At 40.9% G+C, this 22,159-nt stretch overlaps 2 protein-coding genes and 1 non-coding gene across 3 annotated transcripts; 2 read left to right on the top strand and 1 right to left on the bottom strand.

Annotated features, from left to right (window-relative positions):
- Window positions 1–473: 473 nt before the first annotated feature.
- Window positions 474–1,472, top strand: LOC133834747 (uncharacterized). The gene is made up of 2 exons (XM_062264463.1): window positions 474–672; window positions 964–1,472. Exons 1-2 carry the CDS (start codon window positions 474–476, stop codon window positions 1,470–1,472), a joined length of 708 nt encoding a protein of 235 aa, XP_062120447.1.
- A 17,664-nt stretch (window positions 1,473–19,136) lies between these two features.
- LOC133813152 (small nucleolar RNA R71) lies at window positions 19,137–19,243 on the bottom strand. Its single transcript, XR_009884191.1, has one exon. It is a non-coding gene; the product is annotated as a small nucleolar RNA R71 (small nucleolar RNA).
- A 1,083-nt stretch (window positions 19,244–20,326) lies between these two features.
- Window positions 20,327–21,265, top strand: LOC133834738 (uncharacterized). The gene has a single exon (XM_062264450.1). The coding sequence runs from the start codon at window positions 20,327–20,329 to the stop codon at window positions 21,263–21,265; it is 939 nt and encodes a 312-aa protein (XP_062120434.1).
- The last annotated feature ends 894 nt before the right edge of the window (window positions 21,266–22,159 follow it).

The raw sequence follows: 22,159 nt of genomic DNA, 5'->3' as shown, positions 1-22,159 counted from the left end.
GAGGGATAGAGATGCCTGTGCAAAAGGAGATTGTTAGGGCAAGAATCAAGCTAGTGACTGGGAGTATGTCAAGCCTTACCCTACAATCGACATTATTGGAGCAGATCATGGAGAAACAAAAAGGTGATGAGGCACTAGTAAAGCAAAAAGCACTTATTCAAAAGAATGGCGACAGTAATTTCACTATGTCTAGTGGGGAATTGATGTGTTACAAGGACAGGATATGTGTGCCTAATGATAAGGAGATTAAGGACAATGTCATGAAAGAGGCACACACCACACCATATTCCCTACATCCTTGGTCAACCAAGATGTATAATGAAATGAAGACGCTATATCGGTGACTGGGAATGAAGAAGGACATAGCTTAATATGTTGCTAAATGCTTGACTTGTCAACAAGTTAAGGTCGAGCATCAGAGACCACATGGGTTGCTACAACCTATTAGTATCCCAAAATGTAAATGGGAAAACATGGCCATGGACTTTGTGGTGGGATTTCCAAGGACCACAAAGCAACACGGCTCAACTTGGGTGATTATTGATCGACTCACGAATTTGGCATATTTTCTTCCGGTTAAGACAACTTATATTGCATATCAGTATGCAGAGCTATATGTAAAGGAAATTATGCAACTTCATGGAGTACCAAAGTTTATCATATCAGACAGAGGTTTAATTTTTACCTCAAATTTCTAGAATAGTCTACAAAGGGCCCTGGGTAGCAGGCTAAACTTTAGTACCACATTTCATCCTCGAACTTATGGCCAATCTAAGGTGACGATTCAGATCTTAGAAGACATGCTAAGATCATGTGCGCTTGAATTTTCAGAGTCTTGGAGTCGCTATTTACCGCTGATGGAGTTTTCTTATAACAATAGTTACTAGTCTACTATTAGGATGGCGCCCTATGAGATGCTTTATGGATGAAAGTTCAGGTCACCTCTTCATTGGAATGAGGTAGTTGAGAAGCAGATACTAGGTCCTGAAGCAGTTAGGGAAGCCAGTGAAGCGGTGGAGAAAATCAGAACGAGGATGCTAACTGCCCAGAGTAGACAAAAGAGCTATACAGATTCAAAATGCCGAGAAGTTGAATTCACAGTAGGTGACCTTGTGTTTCTAAGGGTATCACCTATGAAAGGCATGGTGTGTTTTGGAAAGAGGGGTAAACTAAGCCCAAGATACATAGGTCCATTCGAGATATTGGACAAGGTTGGACAAGTTGCATATCATTTTTCTTTACCACCAGCGCTGACAGATACGTACAACGTTTTTCACATTTCTATGCTGCAAAAGTACGTGTCAGACCTATCCCATGTGTTGAGTTACAAGCTAATAAAGTTAAGGCAGGACCTTAGCTATGACAAGCAGCCAGTGCAAATCATAGAAAAGGGAATCAAGGAATTGAGATTCCAGAAGATTCCACTAGTTAAGGTCCTATGGAAGAACTGTTCGGTGAGGGAAGCAACCTGAGAATTGGAGGAAGACATGAGAAAACAGTATCTCGAGCTTTTTGGTGAGTCAAATTTTGAGGATGAAATTCCTTTTTAAAGAGGGTAGATTGCAATATCCGGACACACATAATTTTATTGTAATTATTTATTGTCATAATTATTTTATTTGGTTATTCTTCTACTATTGTTTTATTTACTTATTTTAATTTAATTATTTTATTTGGTTATTCTTTTATTATTGTCTTATTTAATTTATTTATTTTATTTGGTTATTCTTTTATTATTGTCTTGTTTACTTATTTTAATTATTTACTATCTTATTTACCATATCGGTTATTCTTTTTATTTATTTATTTATTTTATTTACTTATTTATGCTTTGAATTAATTATAAGTGATAAATGTGTGCACATGTGTGTGTGTGACCAAGCCTACCTTGGGTGTGTGGTGTGAAAGGATCAAGAGGTGATCACATTGATTTGTTTGATAATCAATGAGAATCAAGGATGACAATCTTGGTGATTTCAACATCAATTGAGGAATTGAGGTGATTGCGATTTGATTGGGAATTTTTCTAGTTGACTTAGAGCTTAATTTGGTAACTCAAGGTATCTTACTATGCAATTTTTTTAAATTAATTAAGGTATTGCTACTCATTAGTGTGATTTATGTCAAGACAATGAAAGATGGTCAAATGATGATTGTTCTTTCCATTTATGGGTGATTTTCAAAATTAAGAGGGTGAAGGAGAGGATTTTTTGAAATCATGGTGATCGGATATGGAATCATGAACTTTGTGCAAGGAATAAGCTAGTTTCATAATTTTTATGATAGTAAATGGGAATGGAATCAAGTGTTTGAATGGTAATTAGAATTAAGATCAATTAACATTTATTGGGTTATTTGTTGTTGGAAGTTTTGGAGCCTATAAATAGAGAGGTGAAGCTCTCATTTTCACACAACATAAGAGAGAAAGAAAGAGACGTGAGCGTGAGAGAAAGAAAGAGAAGAGAGAGTGGGAGCTCAAAGATCTGGGGTTCGGGCTTGGACGCAAGGTTTAAGGTAAAATATTAATTTTATGGTTTAGTCTTCAAGTTCATTCTCTTCTTCTTTTTTTATGGTTATTGGAGAACATAATTCTTATGGCTAGGGTTCGAAATCTCTAAGCTAGTGGTGCGACCTACACATCAACTTAATTTATTTTTGGTTTTTTTATAAAGGTTGTTTAGTGTTGGTATTAGGTTAACCTTGATTTATGGGAATGATATACTATTGATTTATGGAATAAAGCTACGTGTTGCATGGCTCATGCAAAGAGGTTTATGAACGTGTAACTTAGCTATTAAGCATGATATTGTCTAAATAAGGTTATTGTTATTTTATGAATAGGCTTTGATCGTTAAACATGATCACTTTCTTCTTTTTCAATGACTCCACACACGCGCTAAGGCAATGAGGTTAAACCTGTTTGCTTGATTGCTAATGTTTATGGAATGCATATTGTATGCTAAATGTTTCTGAACATGTACTTGGGACGATAAAAGGTGGACAGAGGTTGCCACAGTTTTGACCATAGTGGTCGGAGAGAGGACCCTAGTGCTTCCTCGTATTGTCTCTCCCATTTACGTGCGTAGTGCACACATAAGTTTTATGTATGATGATTCTATGTTATGATATGAGTATATTGTTTTCTTGTAAGGTTTGCTTATATGATGATTGTTTGGTTTGATTCTCCTTACTGGGCTCTAGCTCACCCCCTTTTTCCTTTCCACAGGCAATAATTTATTATTTGATGACATGGCATGTTGGGGACCGTTCCAAGAAGGTGTATGTACTCTCTGAGGGAACCGCATGAACGAGGATGATTCTAGAACACCGTAGTAGTTTTCTTTTTATGGAATGAACCTTATGATATCAATGTTGGGACATATTTTATTAAATTTCATGTTTTATCATTATTTTTGGAAACTTGGATCCGAATTATTTATAAAGTTTAATTTTCTTGAGCATTTGAAATTTTATTCAAAGAATATGTCCTAGTTAAAATTAGGGTGTTATAGGAGGATATGTTGAGAGCATGTGTCATAGATTTTCAAGGATCGTGGAGTAGATACCTGCCATTGATTGAGTTTTCCTATAACAACAGTTATCAGTCTACCATTAGGGTAGCACCTTATCAGATGTTGTATGGGAGAAAGTGTAGGTCTCCACTTCATTGGGATGAGTTGGGAGAAAGCAAGTTTCTTGGGCCAGATGTTGTTCAACATACCAATGAGGCTATTCAAAAGATCAGGGCTAGAATGATCACAGCTATGAGCTGACAGAAATCTTATGCAGACCTGAAGCAGAGACATGTTGAGTTTGAAGTAGGTGATCATTTATTTCTTCGTGTCACACCATAGAAAGGAATCTTTTAAGTCCCATATATGTTGTTCTTTTTGAGATATTGGACATAGTAGGCAGTGTAGCTTACATGGTAGCTTTACCACCTTCGTTATCTAGGGGGCACAATGTGTTTCATGTGTCACAACTTCAAAAGTATGTGTCTGATCCATCACATATTATGAGTTATGAGACATTAGGTTTGCCAGAGGATTTATCTTTCGATGAGAATCCGGTGAAGATTCTTGATCAAAAGGATAAGGTTCTAAGGAATAAGACTATTCCTTTGGTAAAGGTGTTGTGGAGGAATAATGATGTTGAGGAAGCAGCTTGGGAGCAAGAGTCAGATATGCAATAACATTATCTCGAATTATCTGAGTGAAATTTCCTTATAAGGGGGACAATTGTAATATCTGTTTCTTGAAAGGGCAGTTTCATAATTTTACAGCTGAGGGTATTCTTGTCTTTTTTATAAAAAAAATTGTAAGTTTGATTATGTATGAGATTCCTATGACATTAAGAAATTGTGATTTCTTACGTTGAATCTTTTTTATCGAAATAAAATCCCATTAATTTAATTATTTATTTATGTTGTAAATATTATTTTTATTATGAGCATAATAATAGTATTAATATGGTATGATTTTATTTTATTTTATTATATGGTTTACTACATTATTATTATTTGAATGGATTAAATAATAATATTTGAACGTAATTATGAAAAGACCATAATATCTCTAAGTTTGAGTTTGGTTGAGAGGAATTAGATGACATTATCTTATGATTATTTTGTGATTTTATTCCAATTAAATCATGCAAATTCGAATTCCAAGTCAATTATATTCAAATGTATTTTCCATTATTTAAAAATAAATAAAAAGGAAAAACCCTATTGTGTGGAGAAGAATCGACCAACAACAACCAAGTGGTTGGGGCTTCATTTCTTTTTGTTTAAACACGAGTTAGAGGGCCTCTGAACAGTTCAAGAATGTGGGAAGAGAGAGAGAGAGAGTCGCACCAGTGGTAGAAAGAAGCATTCTTGAATATTCTAGAGAGAGAAAATAGAGATATTGGGTTTGAGAGCTTTATAGAAATTATGAATATGTTTTGAGTATGTTGTTGTGCTGTTGAGTGCTTAGGGTCTTGTTCTCATCAAGGAAACTCGTCGAGGGGTTCAAGGTTGAACAAGGGAAATTATTACCAATTGAGGTAAGAAGAGTGGACATCTGCGCACAGAATGTATGTCTTAACATAGAACCTTGATTTATGGTTTGTTATTTTATGTACTTATATTATGTGATTGGTTATATTGCAATGGTATTGTTGGCATGAGAATAGTGCTGGGATGGTTAGATAGTTTACATTCTTGAATGTTAGAATATATGCATGTTCTATGTAACTGATGCTTGTGTGAGCACAACACTTGCAGGTATTATCATGGGTGAATACTGTTGACCCACGAATTGGTCAACGACATTGAGTCAAATGAATGATATGAAATAAGAATTAAACTTGCTAATAACAAACAACACAAAAATTATATAGTGGTTCAGTCCCGATGAACGGTAATAACCTACGTCCAGTTAGTACCATTATTTAAGTAAAGTTTCCAAAACCTGCGATCAGAAGAATAGAATCTACCGAGTTTCGCAAGTAAGAGAAAGAATACAAGAAATGCGTATAACAACACTTGAATCTATAAACTCTCTAAAGTAAAGAATTACAACGTAAAAATAATGATTCATTGAATCATCTATTTATAGGCTCAAGAATGTACATAGATGGGCCATGGGCCTTACATAATTTACGTAACAAACATGAATAAAACAATAAAAAAAATAATTGAATGTCACATAAATATCTTGGCTTTAACTGATTTTGAGCTTTTGTTGTGTTCCATCGAGAAGATCTGGTCGTGACCTGCGACTAGTTTACTTTACAAGCTTTTCTACCTAGTTTCTAAACTCGTTTAGAAGAATAAGTCACATTATTTTATCTGGTCATGGGTTGATCAGTCCTTCGTTAATGAGTTATCATGTGCCTTCCACATGTGCCATTTTTATGCATGGTCAGCATGCTGATTATTAGGGAAACATTTGCCCCTAAGTTTATTATGATGCGACCAACATTAAATAAACTTACTCGACCAACAATCTCTAACCTGTCAAATCAGCTGTACTTTTATTTCCTTGAAAAGGTAAATAATCATGATTTTACGGTTTCTAAGGGAAAACTAATGACTTTGCACTTTCCAATGCTTATAAAACCCCATTTTCAATCATGACTTTTCACCTTCCCTACTCATTATAAATAGCCCTTCACTTTCCTCCTTATTTTTTACCTTACCTTTCTCTTTCCTCAAGAAATCTCAAGCTTTCTCAAGCAATACTCAATCAATCCGAGATGACTTCTAGATGTTTCAAGCACTTTTGAAGTGATTTCCTCAGTAATATTCATAAAAAGTAAGGTTTTTGACTACATTCTTCTATTTTTTTAGCAATTTTCACGGATAATTGCCATGATTTCTTGTTTTTGTAACTTCCATTTGAAACCCGGCTAATGCTCTTGAAAAACTGAAACTTTTTGGTGAAAAATATGTGTAATTCTGAGTCTTGAAGGTATTTTAGGTAGTGTTTAGTGATACAAATACATTAGATATATTGTACTACGGCATCATGACTTGTTTTGGGCATAAAATCGAAGTAGAGATTCGATTTGGGGATTTTGGGGAAAATCTGGGTTTTTCCCTCCTGTAATGAATGTGAAAAACTTTTCATTTTTACTTTTTGAACGTTTTCCTCCTCTGTGCGTAGATTTTAATCTGTTTGTCTTCAAATATTTCTCGTCGAATAAAGCCTTAAATTTTATCCACGAGTTGTATTAATTTTCATCTTAGTCTCACTTATTATGTTGGTCGTAGAATTTCACTTCCCCCTTTTTATTCTCAGATATTCAAGACATGGTTTAGGTTGTGTTCTTATGCAGTCGAGGAAGGTGATTGCATGTGCATCACGTCAATTGAAAGACTATGAACATAGATACCCCACTCATGATCTGGATTTGGTAGCAGTGGTCTTTGCATTATAGGTATGGAGGTTGTTGACCTAAGAAATTGGTCAACGGTCGCATGTACGGTATACGACACCTTTTGAACAAAATAAATATAAATATACGACAGAGTAAAAATATCTAAACAAACACACAAATTTATCGCCAATCGTCTTCAAGGTTGGTGCCCTTGGTTATGAAGTCTGCTAATGCTTGTCCTTTCATCGCAGTCCTCGGATGATAAGTGATATCAAACTGTCCTAACTCCACTGCCCATTTGAGTAACCATTCTGAGGCCTCTGTCTTCTAAAGAACTTTTCGTAGCGGTTGATCGGTTAGGACTCGGATCGAGTGAGCTTAGAAGTATGGACGCAGCTTCCGAGAGGCGATTACTAAATAGTAGGCTAGCTTATCAAGAGGGAGATACCTAGACTCCGCACCTGCTAGCCTTTTACTAATATAGTATACATGGTGTTGTACCTATTCTCTGCTTTCACCAAAGTAGCACTATTTGCAAGCTCAGTGATTGTCAAATTGATGAATAACACTTCACTGCTTTGCTAGGACGGGAGGTTGAGTGAGATGCTCCTTCAATGCTTGGAAAGCTTTCTCACATTCCTCGATCGATTGGATCTTCTTGCTATCCCTAAGTAAGTTAAAGAAGGGGACACATTTGTCTATAGACTTCGATATGAACCTACTGAGGGCAGCTACTCTGTCAGGAGGGGTCTCCCGATCACTACGTTTTAAGCCGATGAGCAATCTACCACCAGGAACTCTGTCATCACAGTCTCGTGCCTAGGGGTATCCCCCACCATGACCGATAGTCTAATAGTTCCTACTGGTGCTAGGCATTCTCTTGTGAACCCATATATTACTTGGGAACAAGATGTCAGGACCTTGACCTTGAGCTTCATCTTCTCGAGGGATGCTTTGTAGAAGATATATACTAAGCTTCCCATATCCACCAAGCATATCTTCACTCGGGCATTGGCGATTTTAATGGTAAGGACCATAGGGTCACTATGGGGGTACCTCATGTTCCTGGCGTCATCCATCGTAAAAGTGAGAGTTTCACTTTCATACTTCAATTTTTTTGGAGATTGCTCCTCGACTGCCATGCACTGGGAGGATGTAGCGTCCCAGAATTAGTAGCAATAGTAGTAGTAGCAGCATCAGCGGTAGTAGTAGTAGTAGCAGTAGTAGTAGAAATAGTAGTAGCAGTAGCAGTAGTAGCAGTAGCAGCAGTAGCATCAGTAGCAGCAGCAGCAGCAGCAGCAGTTGTAGTAGTAGCAGCAGTAGTAGCAACAGCAGTAGCAGCAGTAGCAACAGTAGCAGTAGTAGGAGTAGTAGTAGTAGTAGTAGTAGTAGTAGCAACAGCAACAACAACAGCAGTAGTAACACTAGTAGCAGTAGTAGCAGTAGTAGTAGCAGCAGCAGTAGCAGTAGTAGTAGTAGTAGTAGCAATAGCAGTAGCAGTAGCAGTAGCAGTAGCAGTAGCAGTAGCAGCAGCAAGTAGTAGTAGTAGTAGTAGTAGTAGTAGTAGTAGTAGTAGTAGTAGTAGCAGTAGCAGCAGTAGTAGCAGCAGCAGTAGCAGTAGTAGCAGTAGCAGCAGCAGCAGCAGCAGCGGCAGCAGCGGCAGCAGTAGCAGTACTAGCAGCAGCAGCAGTAGTAGGAGTAGTAGCATTAGTAGTAATAGTAGCAGCAGCAGTAGCAGTAGTAGCAGTAGCAGCAGTAGCAGCAGCAGTAGTAGCAGCATTAGCAGCAGTAGTAGTAGCAGCAACAGTAGTAGTAGTAGCAGCAGAAATAGTAGCAGCAGTAGTAGTAGTAGTAGCAGTAGTAGCAGCAGCAGCAGCAGTAGCAGCAGCAGTAGAGGTAGCCGTAGCGGTAGCGGTAGCCGTAGCAGGATCGCTTGCCGTAGCAGTGGCAGCAGCAGCAGTAACAATAGTTTAGTTTTCGTGCTTATTAGTAGTAGTAGCAGCAGCAGAGTAGTAGCAGTAGTAGTAGCAGTTGTAGTAGTAGTAGTAGTAGTAGCACTAGTAGAACCAGCAGCAGTAGTAGCAGCAGCAGCAGTAGTAGCAGCAGCAGCAGTAGTAGAAGCAGCAGTAGCACTAGCAGCAGCAGTAGCAGTAGCAGCAGCAGAAACAGTAGCAGTACCAATAGTAGTAGCCATAACGGTAGCTGTAGCAGTAACGGTAGCAGTAGTGGTAGCCGTAGCGGTAACAGTAGCTGTTGCAGAAGCGGTAGCCGTAGCAGTATCAGTAGCAGTAGTTTAGTTTTCGTGGTTATTAGTAGTAGTAGTAGCAGCAGCAGCAACAGTAGCAGTATCAGCAGTAGCAATAGTAGTAGGAGAAGTAGTTGTAGCAGCAGCAGTTGCAACAATAGTAGCTATAGCAGTAGTAGAAGTAGCAACAACAACAACAGTAGCAGTAGAAGTAGCAGTAGCAGTAGTAGGAGTAGTAGGAGTAGCAGCAGCAGAAGCAGCAGTAAAAGTAGCGGCAACAGCAGTAGTTGCAGCAGCAGTAGCACTAGCAGCACTAGCAGTTGCATCAGCAGCAGTACCAGTACCAGTAACAGTAGCAGTAGCCGTAGCGGTAGCGCTATCGGTAGCAGTAGTGGTAGCCGTAGCGGCAGCAGTAGCCGCAGCAGCAGTAGCAATACCAGCAGCAGTAGCAGTAGTAGTAGCAGTAGTAGTAACAGCAGCAGTAGCAACAGCAGTTGCAGTAGTACAAGTAGCAACAACAACAGTAGTAGCAGCAGCTGCAGCAGAAGCAGTAGCAGCAGCAGCAGTAGCAGTAGCAGTAGCAGTAGTAGTAGCAGCAGAAGCAGTACTAGCAGTAGCTGCAGTAGTAAGAGTAGTAGCAGTAGTAGTAGTAGTAGCAGCAGCAGCAGTAGAAGTAGCAACAGCAGCTATAGCAGCAGCAGCAGTAGCAATACCAGCAACAGTAGCAGTAGTAGTAGGAGTTGCATTAACAGCAGCAGTAGCAGTAATAGAAGTAGCAACAACAACAGTAGTAGCAGCAGAAGCAGTAGCACAGCAGCAATACCAGGGGCAGAAGCAGTAGCAGTAGTAGTAGCAGTAGCAGTAGCAGTAGCGATAGCGGTAGATGTAGCGGTAGCGGTAGCAGTAGTGGTAGCCGTAGCGGCAGCTGTAGCCGCAGAAGCAGTAGAGGTAGCAGCAACAACAGCAGCAGCAGTAGCAATACAAGCAGCAGTAGCAGTAGTAGTAGCAATAGTAGTAGTAGTAGGAGGAGGAGTAGCAGTAACAGCAGCAGTAGCAGTAGCAACAGTAGTAGCAATAGTACAAGTAGCAACAACAACAATAGTAGCAGCAGCTGCAGTAGCAGCAGCAGCAGTAGCATTAGTAGTAGTAGCAGCAGCAGCAGCAATAGCAACAGAAGCATTACTAGCAGCAGTAGCAGCAGCAGCAGTAGTAAGAGTAGTAGCAGTAGTAGTAGTAGTAGCAGCAGCAGCAATAACAGCATCAGCATCAGCAGTAGAAGTAGCAGCAGTAGCAGCAGCAGCAGTAGCAATACCAGCAACAGTAGCAGTAGTAGTAGGAGGTGCACTAACAGCAGCAGTAGCAACAGTAGTTGCAGTAGCAGTAGTTGAAGTAGCAACAACAACAGTAGTAGCAGCAGCTACAACAGAAGCAGTAGCAGCAGCAGCAGTACCAGTACCAGTAGAAGTAGCAGTAGCAGTAGCAGTAGCGGTAGCAGTAGCAGTAGCAGTAGTAGTAGCAGGAGCAGGAGCAATAGCAGCAGTAGTAGTAGTGGTAGCAGCAGCCGCAGTAGCAGTAGCATTAGCAGCAGCAGCAGCAGTAGTAGGAGCAGTAGTAGTAGTAGTAGTAGTAGTAGTAGTAGTAGTAGTAGTAGTAACTGTAGCAACAGCAGTAGCAACAATAGTAGCAATAGCAGCAGCAGCAACAGTAGTAGTAGTAGAAGTAGTAGCAGTAGCAATAGCAGTAGCAGTAGTAGTAGTAGGAGTAGGAGTACTAGGAGTAGCAGCAGCAGGAGCAGTAGTAGAAGTAGCAGCAACAGCAGTAGTCGCAGCAGCAGTAGCACTAGCAGAAGCAATAGCAGTAGCAGCAGCAGCAGCAGTAGCAGTACCAGTAGCTGTAGCAGTCGCCGTAGCGGTAGATGTAGCGGTAGCGGTAGCTGTAGTGGTAGCCGTAGCGGTAGCAGTAGCCGTAGACGAAGCGGTAGACGTAGCAGCAGCAGCAGTAGCAGTAGCAGCAGTAGTAGTAGCAGTAGGAACTGTAGCGATAACGGAAGTAGTAGTGGTAGCCGTAGCCGTAGCAGAAGCGGTAGCCGTAGTAGCAGCAGGAGCAGTAGTAGTAGAAGTAGTAGTAGTAGTAGTAGTAGTAGTAGTAGTAGTAGGAGTAGTAGTAGCAGTAGCAGTAGCAATAGTAGCAGCAGTAGTAGCAGTAGCAGTAGTAACAGCAGTAGCAGCAGCAGCAACAGTAACAATAGTAGCATTAGTAGCAGTAGCTGCAGCAGCAGCAGTAGCAGTAGCAGCAGCAGCAGCAGCAGCATCAGCAACAGCAGTAGTAGAAGTAGCAGCAGTCGTAGCAGCAGTAGCAGCAGCAGTAGTAGCAGTAGCAGTAGCAATAGTAGCAGTAGCAGTAGCTGCTGCAGCAGTAGTAGTAGCAGCAGTAGTAGCAGTAGTAACGGCAGCAGCAGTAGCAGTACTAGCAGCAGTAGCAGCAGCAGCAATAGTAAGAGTAGTAGTAGCAGGAGCAGCAGTAATAGCAGTAGCAGCAGCAATAGTAATAGCAGTAGCAGCAGCAGCATCAGCAACAGCAGTAGTAGAAGTAGCAGCAGTAGTAGCAGTACCAGTAGCAATAGCAGTAGCTGCAGCAGTAGTAGTAGTAGCAGCAGCAGCAGCTGCTGCAGTAGTAGTAGTAACGGCAGCAGCAGTAGCAGTAGAAGCAGTACTAGCAACAGTAGCAGCAGCATCAGCAGTAGAAGTAGCAGCAGCAGCAGCATCAGTAGCAGCAGCAGTAGCAGCAGCAACAGCAGCAGTAGAAATACCAGCAATAGTAGCAATAGTAGTAGGAGTTGCAGTAACAGCAGTAGTAGAAGTAGCAGTAGTAGAAGTTGCAACAACAACAGTAGCAGCAACAGCAGTAGTAGTAGCAGCAGCAGCAGTAGCAGTACCAGAAGGAGTAGTAGTAGCAGTAGAAGTAGCGGTAGTAGTAGCAGTAGTAGTAGCAGTAGCAGTAGCAGTAGCAGTAGCAGTAGCAGTAGCAGGAGCAGGAGCAATAGCAGCAGCAGTAGTAGTAGTAGTAGTAGCAGCAGCCGCAGTAGTTGTAGTAGTAGCAGTAGAAGCAGCAACAGTAGTAGGAGCAGTAGTAGTAGTAGTAGTAGGAGTAGCTGTAGCAGCAGCAGTAGAAACAATAGTAGCAGTAGCCGTAGTAGAAGTAGCAACAACAGCAGTAGTTGCAGTAGCAGTAGCAGTAGGAGTAGCAGCAGCAGTAGCAGTAGTATAAGTAGCAGCTACAGCAGTAGTCGCAGCAGCAGTAGCACTAGCAGAAGCAGTAGCAGCAGCAGCAGCAGTAGCAGTAGCCGTAGCGGTTGCTGTAGCGGTAGCGGTTGCAGTAGTGGTAGCCGTAGCAGTAGCAGTAGCCGTAGCAGAAATGGTAGAAGTAGCAGCAGTAGCAGTAGTAGTAGCAGCGGGATCTGTAGCGGTAGCGGTAGTAGTAGTGGTAGCCGTAGCTGTAGCAGTAGCCGTAGCAGAAGAGGTAGCCGTAGTAGTAGCAGCAGTAGTAGTAGTAGTAGTAGTAGTAGTAGTAGTAGTAGTAGTAGTAGTAGTAGTAGTAGTTGTAGTAATAGTAGAAGTAGTCGTAATAGTAGCAGTAGTAGCAGCAGTAGTAGCAGCAGTAGCAGCAGCAGCAGCAGCAGCAGCAGTAGCAGCAGCAGCAGCAGCACTAACACTAGTAGCAGAAGTAGCAGTAGCAGTAGCAATAGTAGCAGTAGTAGTAGTAGCAACAGCAGCAGCAGCAGTAGTAGTAGTAGTAGCAGTAGCATCAGCAGTAGCAGCAGCAGCAGCAACAGTAGTAGTTGTAGCAGTAGCATCAGTAGTAGCAGCAGTAGCAGTAGTAGCAGCGATAGCAGCAGCAGTAGCAACAGTAGCAGTAGCAGCCGTAGCGGTAGCAGTAGTGGTAGCTGTAGCGGTAGCAGTAGCCGTAGCAGAAGCGGTAGTCGTAGTAGCTGCAGCAACAGTAGTACCAATAGTAGTAGTAGGAGTAGCAGTAACAGCAGCAGTAGCAACAATAGTAGCAGTAGCAGCAGCAGCAGTAGCAGTACCAGTAGCAGTAGCAGTAGCAGCAGCAGTAGCAGCAGAAGCAGTACTAGCAGCAGTAGTTGCAGCAGCAGTAGTAAGAGTAGTAGCAGTAGTAGTAGTAGTAGTAGCAGCAGCAACAGCATCAGCAGTAGAAGTAGCAGCAGCAGCAGTAGCAATACCAGCAACAGTAGCAGTAGCAGTAGTAGTAGGAGTTGCAGTAACAGCAGTAATAGCAACAGTAGTAGCAGTAGCAGTAGTAGAAGTAGCAACAACTACAGTAGTAGCATTAGCAGTAGCAGCAGCAGCAGCAGTACTAGTACCAGTAGCGGTAGTAGTAGTAGTAGCAGTAGCAGTAGTAGGAGCAATAGCAGAAGCAGTAGCAGTAGTAGAAGTAGCAACAACAACAGTAGTAGCAGCAGCAGCAGTAGTAGTACCTGTAGCAGTAGCAGTAGTCGTAGCTGTAGCAGTAGTAGTAGTAGTAGTAGTAGTAGCAGTTGCAGGAGCAGAAGCAATAGCAGCAGCAGTAGCAGTAGAAGTAGTAGTAGCAGCAGTAGCAGTAGCAATAGCAGTAGAAGTAGCAGCAGCAGCAGTAGTAGTAGTAGTAGTAGTAGTAGTAGTAGTAGTAGTAGTAGTAGTAGTAGGAGTAGCAGTAGCAACAATAATAGCAGCAGCAGTAGTAGAAGTAGCAACAACAGCAGTAGTAGCAGTACTAATAGTTGTAGCAGGGGCAGTAGCGGCAGCAGAAGAGGTAGCTGCAGCAGCAGCAGTAGCAATACCAGCAGTAGTAGCAGTAGCAGTAGTAGTAGAAGTAGTAGTAGCAGTAGTAGTAGGAGTAGCAGTAACAGCGGCAGTAGCAACAGTAGTAGCAGTAGAAGTAGCAGCAGCAGTAGCAGTAGTAGAAGTAGCAACAACAACAGTAGTAGCAGCAGCAGCAGTAGAAGCAGTAGCAGCAGCAGCAGTAGCAGTACTAGTAGCAGTAGTTGTAGCCGTAGCGGTAGCAGTAGCAGTACCAGTAGCAGTAGCAGGAGCAGGAGCAATAGCAGTAGCACTAGCAGCAGCAGTAGCAGTAGTAGAAGTAGCAACAACAACAGTAGTAGCAGCAGTAGCAGCAGAAGCAGTAGCAGTAGCAGTAGTAGTCGTAGAAGTAGCAACAACAATAGTAGTTGCAGCAGCAGCAGTAGCAGTACCAGTAGCAGTAGTAGTAGCCGTAGCGGTAGCAGTAGCAGTAGTAGTAACAATAGCAGGAGCAGGAGCAATAGCAGTAGTAGTAGCATAGTTGCAGCAGCAGTAGCAGTACCAGTAGCAGTAGTAGTAGCCGTAGCGGTAGCAGTAGCAGTAGTAGTAGCAATAGCAGTAGCAATAGCAGTAGTAGTAGCAGTAGAAGTAGCTGCAGCGGCAGAAGCAGTAGTAGTACGTGTAGCAGTAACAGTAGCCGTAGCGATAGCAGTAGCAGTAGTTGTAGCAGTGGAAGTTGCAGTAGCAGGAGCAGGAGTAATAGCAGCAGCAGTAGCAGTAGTAGTAGCAGCTGCAGTAGTGGGAGTAGCAGTAGCAGTAGTAGTAGCAGCTGTAGTAGTAGTATTAGCAGTAGTTGTAGCAGCAGTAGCTGCAGCAGTTGTAGCAGCAGCAGCAGCAGTAGCTGCAGCAGTTGTAGCAGCAGCAGCAGCAGTAGTAGTAGTAGTAGTAGTAGTAGTAGCAGTAGTAGTAGTAGTAGCAGTCGCAGTAGTAGCAGCAGTAGTAGTAGTAGCAGTAGTAAGAGCAGTAGTAGTAGTAGGAGTTATAGTAGCAGTAGTAGCAGCAGCAGTAGCAGCAGCAGCAGCAGTAGTAGCATTAGCAGTTGCAGTAGAAGTAGCAGGAGCAGTAGCAGTAGGAGCTGGAGGAGTAGTAGGAGGAGGAGCAGTAGCAGTAACAATAACAGCAACAGCAGCAGTATCAGAAGTAGTAGCAGCAACAGCAGTAGTAGCAGTAGTAGTAGAAGCAGTAGTAGCAGGAGCAGTAGTAGGAGCAGTAGGAGCAGGAGGAGTAGTAGCAGTAGTAGCAGTAGCAGTAGTAGGAGCAGAAGCAGTAGCAGTAGTAGTGGTAGTGGTAGTAGTAGTAGCAGCAGCAGTAGTAGTTGTAGGGGTAGTAGTAGTAGTAGTAGCTGTAGTAGCAGTAGAAGTCGCAGCAGCAGTAGGAGTAGCAGTTGCAGTAGCAGTAGTAGGTGCAGTAGTAGTAGTAGTAGTAGTAGTAGTAGCAGTAGCAGTAGCAGTAGCAGTAGCAGTAGCAGTAGTAGCATCTGTAGCAGTAGTAGGAGTAGCACTAGTAGCAGTAGTAGCAGTAGCAGTAAGTAGCAGCTGCTGCCGCAGTAGCAGTAGCAACAGCAGAAGTAGCAGCAGCAGCAGCAGCAGTAGCAGTAGCAGTAGCAGTAGCAGTAGCAGTAGCAGTAGCAGTAGCAGTAGTAGTAGTAGTAGTAGTAGTAGTAGTAGTAGGGATTTAGTTGGAAAATCATAGAAATAGTTATGGATTTTATAAGTTTAACCTATAGTTTTGAAATATTAATTATAACATAGGGTTTTATTAATATAGCTGGTACTAGAAATATTATTTATTATAACTTAAGGTTTAGATAGAACTAATAAGAACGTGACACTTGTCACAAGCACGTTTATTGAGGATTTAAGCATTTTGGATGAATAATTTAATAAAGGATAAATCTAGAAACTCTAGAACCTTCTAATAGCTGTTTGGATCACGTTTTACTGAGTCAAAGTTGTTTTAACAAACTTCAAATATGTTGAAAGTGTGAAAAAACATGTTTTTAATATATCATCGTATGTCGATATATCGCAGCTATAGGGGTCGATATGTCGCCTACGGATGATACGTAAAACACGTCGATTTTGCACGAACAAAACCATGAAAGCTCAGGGCATAAGTAGGGGCGATATATCGCCTAGGGTAGGCGATATATCGGCTCTTGGAGCCATTTTTGAAACTTTGTGGATATAAATTAGAAACAGCCCTCAACCACTTGGACTTGCTTTTGAACGTTTTTGACCGAGTTCTGGGCATTTGTTGAAACGAAAATTCAAATTTATTCAATTATTATTTATTTATGTATTCATTTTAAAAGGAGTTAGTTTTACTCCTTGAACTCTATAAATAGGACCTAGTACTCAGCCATTTCATTCATTATTCAAAGCATTCTTCAGAGGCTCCAAGTTGTTAAGTTTATTCTAGAGATAAAACACTAGGGTTTGGGATTTAAAAGCTTTTCTGTAATGACCCGAATTTTCAAGATTCAATAATGCGAAAATATACACGTTTTCATTTAACAAAATGTCTCAAAAATCCGTATAAAAAAAACTTTTTAAAAGTCGTATGGCCATACTTAACATTTAATACAAACATAATTTATGAAGAGTAAAGTGAGCCTAGTTTATGAAAATAACACGACATTTCCAAGAAACAAAACGGCTTCCCAAAAGGTCGGTCCACATGTACATTCACAAGGTAGACTCCAGTGCTCACTGCTCTGCCTTGCCCTTGTTCTTACCTACAACCATAAACAACTAGGTAAGCGAAAACGCTTAGCAAGTTCAACTTTAAAACAAAAGCATGCAGAGAAGACAGGTGGTCACTGACCAAGTTACTATCCACAGATAACAACAGCTCACAAAAATTAGGGTCCCAGATACATCCGGACCCTACGCAATCAATTTCAAGAATGCAAAAGCATCCTAGCAAACTTATGGTTATGCCTGATAACCAATGGCAAACTATTTCATATAAACAGATAAATCCCTGTGATAACTCTATGGTATAGAGTTATTTTTATTAACTTTAAACTTGATTTTTCGTGAAAAGAGTAATGAATGTGATGTTGTTTGTAAGTTTGGTTAGTTTTTATCTTTCTTTTCTAGTTAGTGTACTAATTCAGGAGTCTTTTAAGTTGTTAGTGTTAAATGTAATTAATTAATTAATTATGTTTGTTTTGTTGTTTAGGAAAGGAATTTTTTAATTGCCAAGGGAAAGAAAGGAATTCGAGGCCAAAGTGAACACTAAAGCTGGAAATGCTTCTGATTTGCTGGAAAACAAAATGCTATAGCATTTCTGGGCACTGGGAAATGACGTGGAAAAAATACTAGCAAGAATTTCTTCATCTAATTCAGCGCCTATGTGGCAGTCACTTAAAATTATGTCAACTGGCTGATGTGGATTGGACTAGTGGGCCAAAGAGAAGAAAGTGGGCTTTCTAATTAGGGTAAATGAAATTGTACCCTGGAGATATAGAAGGAAAGGAAGTACCAGCCACCATCATGCATTCAAAGAAGAGAACACATGTGTGCTGCTGCCATTAGAGGAGAAAATAGTTACAGAAAAGGATAGTACTGAAAACCAAGTATTCAAAAGAGGAAACCATCGAGAAAAGAAGGAGGAGGCCAAAACTTCATTTAGTCCACCTTCTATTTGTCTTCTTCTATTTTCTTCCCTTCTTTTTAAACTTGGATTTTGATAATTTTGTAAAGACAAAGTAGTTTCCATGGGAGAACAGATTTTATTTTATATTTTATTTTCTGTTTTGAACATGAGTTAAGCTCTTTTGAGATTTGAATAGCTATGAACCCCTATGCTTGTGATTAATTAATGTGAATGCATGAGTTTAGAAATTTTGCCTTTGTTCATTCAAGTGAGCTTACTGTTATTTAATTGTTATTAATTGGCCATGAGTAACAATTTGCTAAGCTAGATCTGGTTCTGGAAAGGCTAAATCTAGTGGATAGAACTTGGATGATGCAAGAGAGTTTCCATGTTTAGGTTGTTCTTAGTAAGTAAGATAGGAATATTTTACTGCCTTGCATAACTTGAGAATTGGTGTTTAATTGATGTTCTGCAACCTGATTAAATATAGGAATATATTAAATTAAGTATTAGAACATAATTAGTGAGTTTTGGAAAAATCTCACGAGCAATTCTAGAATTCTGTTAACTCTGTGCAACTTTGCTGAACAAAATGCTGTAACAACTGGGCAGATTAGACATAGGGGGGATTTAGTTATTCAAGTCTATCATTCCATAGATACTTTTTCTTGTGATTATTTTTCCAGTAATTGTAGCCACATTTTAAGCAGGATTTATTTACAGTCATTTAAATTTAGATTCATTACTCAATCATTCCCATATTTTCCATTTATTTTAAGTTGTTAATTAGTTGGTTTTACATTGAATTTTGTTTGCAATCCCTGTGGAGACGATCTTACTTATCATTATATTACTTGTGTGACTGCGTATACTTGCGTATATTAATTTTCACAACAAGTTTTTGGCGCCGTTGCCAGGGATTGAAATTAAAATTGTGTATTATCAACTATTTTGCAATTTATTCTGTTTGTTTGGTTCTAATTCTGCTTGTTTGGGCTGTGTGTTTTTCAGGATTAATCTAGTGCATGAACGAACAAGAAGAATTTGAACTTGCTCCTATTGACCCCGAAATTGAATGCACTTTTAGACAAAGGAGAAAGGCACAAAAGTCTAAAAGCCGCTGCAACATGGCTGAAAATGTTGGAGAAGAAGGGGGTGCGCATAACATGGCTAATCCTATTGCCTTGGCGGATGATAGAGCCAGAGCAATAAGGGAATATGCTGCTCCTATGTTCAACGAGCTCAATCCGGGCATTGTGAGGCCCGAAATTCAAGCACCTCAGTTTGAGCTCAAACCTGTCATGTTCCAAATGCTCCAAACAGTTGGTCAATTTAGTGGGCTGCCAACGGAAGATCCTCATCTCCATCTTCGCTCATTTTTGGAGGTGAGTGATTCTTTCAAGCTACAAGGAGTAAGTGAAGAGGTGCTAAGATTGAAGTTGTTCCCGTTCTCTTTAAGGGATCGAGCTAGATCATGGCTCAACACCCTTGCTCCTGATTCGGTGACAAATTGGAACGACTTGGCTGAAAAAATCTTGAGGAAGTACTTCCCTCCCACTAGAAATGCAAAGTTTCGAAGTGAGATTATGTCTTTTCAGCAATTGGAAGATGAGTCCACTAGCGAAGCTTGGGAAAGATTCAAGGAGTTGTTGAGAAAGTGTCCGCACCATGGTATCTCTCATTGCATACAAATAGAGACATTTTACAATGGTCTCAATGCAGCCTCTCGGATGGTATTGGATGCTTCAGCCAATGGAGCCATTCTTTCCAAGTCTTACAATGAAGCATTCGAGATTTTGGAAAGGATTGCAAGCAATAACTATCAATGGTCAACCACTAGAGCCCCTACAAGTCGAAAGGTGGCGGGAGTTCTTGAAGTTGATGCGTTAACCGCTCTAACCGCTCAAATGGCCTCAATGACCAACATTCTAAAGAACATGAGTTTGGGAAGGAACATACAGCCAGCCGCTGCCATTCAAACTGCAGAAATCTCATGTGTTTATTGTGGAGACAGACATACTTTTGAGAATTGCCCTTCGAATCCAGCCTCGGTTTGTTATGTGGGTAATCAAAATTTCAATCGCAACAACAACCCATATTCAAACTCTTACAATCCAGCATGGAGACATCATCCAAACCTGTCATGGGGGGGTCAAGGAGCAAGTTCAAGTGGAGCACCAGCACAAGGAAAACAGTCATTTCCACCAGGGTTTCCTCAACAACCAAGAGCTCAGCAACCTCACCAACCTCAAGGCTCTCAATCAAGTTCTTTGGAGAGTTTAATGAGAGATTATATGGCCAAGAATGATGCTGTAATTCAGAGTCAAGTAGCCTCTCTCTGGAATCTTGAAATTCAATTAGGCATTTGGTGAATGATTTGAAAAATAGGCCCCAAGGTTCCTTGCCTAGTGATACCGAGAATCCAAGGAGGGATGGCAAAGAACAATGCAAGGCAATCAATCTACGGAGTGGGAAAAATCTGGAAGTGAATGAGGAGAAAAAAAAGGGCAGCAAGGAGCCCACTTCAATCCAAACCGAGGGGGAAATGAGTAAAAAACCAGCAAGTGCAGCTGCTGAATTCTCCCCAGTTGATACAGCATCGGGTCAGCATTCTACTGCAGAAAAGACTTTACACAAGCCACCTCCGCCATTTCCTCAACGATTCAAAAAATAACAGCAAGATGGCCAATTCAGGAAGTTTCTGGATGTTTTGAAGCAGCTCCATATCAACATTCCCTTGGTGGAAGCTTTAGAGCAAATGCCCAATTATGTGAAGTTTTTAGAAGACATTTTGACAAGAAAGAGGAGGCTTGGTGAATTCGAAATAGTTGCTTTAACAGAGGGCTGTAGTGCTATGTTGAAAAGTAAAATTCCTCCTAAATTAAAAGATCTGGGCAGCTTCACAATTCCATGCTCCATTGGTGGGAGAGATGTGGGAAGAGCTTTATGTGATTTGGGTGCTAGTATTAATCTAATGCCTAAGTCGATTTTCAAGAAATTGGGCATTGGAGAAGCTAGGCCAACCACTGTTACCTTGCAATTGGCGGATCGGTCGATGGCTTATCCGGAAGGAAAAATTGAAGATGTACTAGTGCAAGTTGACAAGTTCATATTTCTGGCTGATTTCATCATTCTTGATTATGAAGCGAATAGAGATGTACCAATCATATTGGGGAGGCCATTTCTTGCTACCGGGAGGACTTTGATTGATGTGCAAAATGGAGAACTTACCATGAGGGTGAATGATCAACAAGTAACCTTTAGTGTTTTTAAAGCCATGAAGTTTCCGGATGACATCGAAGAATGCTCTAGAATGAATGTAATTGAGTCACTTGTGGCTGAAACTTTTCATAAGGAAACTTGCAAGGCTGAATTGGGGGTGAATATCTTTGAAGATGATGAAGAATTTAGCAAAGAGGAGGAGTCCCAAGTCACATGGATAGAATCCAGCAAGCCAGCTATCAAATTCAGCAAGCCTTTTGAGTCTCTAAACCTATCAGAAGGGAATTTTAAGCCTCCAAAGCCTTCTATTCAAGAACCACCAAAGCTAGAGTTGAAACCTTTGCCAAGCCACTTAAAATATGCCTACTTGGGGGATAATGAAACGCTGCCTGTGATTATTTCTACATTGTTGGGAGATGAAGCTGAAAGTTTATTGCTAGAGGTGTTGAAGAAGCATAAGAGGGCAATTGGCTAGACTATGGCAGACATAAAAGGCATTAGCCCGACATTTTGTATGCACAAAATACTGCTGGAAGCTGGCTGTAGTAACTCTATTGAGCAACAACGAAGGTTGAATCCCATCATGAAGGAAGTGGTTCGAAAAGAAGTGATCAAGTGGCTCGATTATGGCATTGTGTACCCGATTTCAGACAGCTCATGGGTCAGCCCGGTTCAATGTGTCCCTAAAAAGGGAGGAGTTACAGTGGTGACTAATGACAACAATGAATTGATTCCCACAAGAACGGTGACTGGTTGGCGAGTTTTCATGGACTATAGGAAGCTGAATAATGCCACTCGGAAGGACCATTTTTCGCTGCCATTTATTGACCAAATGCTTGATCGGTTGGCAGGAAAAGAGTTTTATTGTTTTCTTGATGGATACTCAGGTTATAACCAAATCTCTATTGCTCCGGAAGACCAAGAAAAGACAACATTCACTTGTCCCTACGGCACCTTTGCCTTTAGAAGGATGCCGTTTGGATTATGCAATGCTCCCGCCACTTTCCAAAGGTGTATGATGGCGATTTTTTCAGATATGGCAGAAAACATTCTTGAGATCTTCATGGATGACTTCTCGGTATTTGGGGAGTCTTTTGACAATTGTTTAGCTAATTTGGAGAAGGTGTTGACAAGATGTGAGGAGACCAACTTGGTGTTAAATTGGGAGAAATGCCATTTTATGGTGAAAGAGGGCATTGTTTTGGGCCATAAAGTATCTCACAAGGGCATTGAGGTAGATAAAGCAAAGCTGGAAGTGATTGAAAAGCTACCACCGCCCACCACGGTCAAAGGCATTAGAAGCTTTTTGGGGCATGCGGGGTTCTATCGAAGATTCATAAAGGATTTTTCGAAGATTTCAAAGCCTCTT

This window comes from Humulus lupulus, chromosome 1 (assembly GCF_963169125.1).
Source record: "Humulus lupulus chromosome 1, drHumLupu1.1, whole genome shotgun sequence".
Classification (NCBI taxonomy): domain Eukaryota; kingdom Viridiplantae; phylum Streptophyta; class Magnoliopsida; order Rosales; family Cannabaceae; genus Humulus; species Humulus lupulus.
The sequence above is the reverse complement of the archived record's forward strand: the minus strand, read 5'-3'. Positions and strand labels throughout refer to the sequence as shown.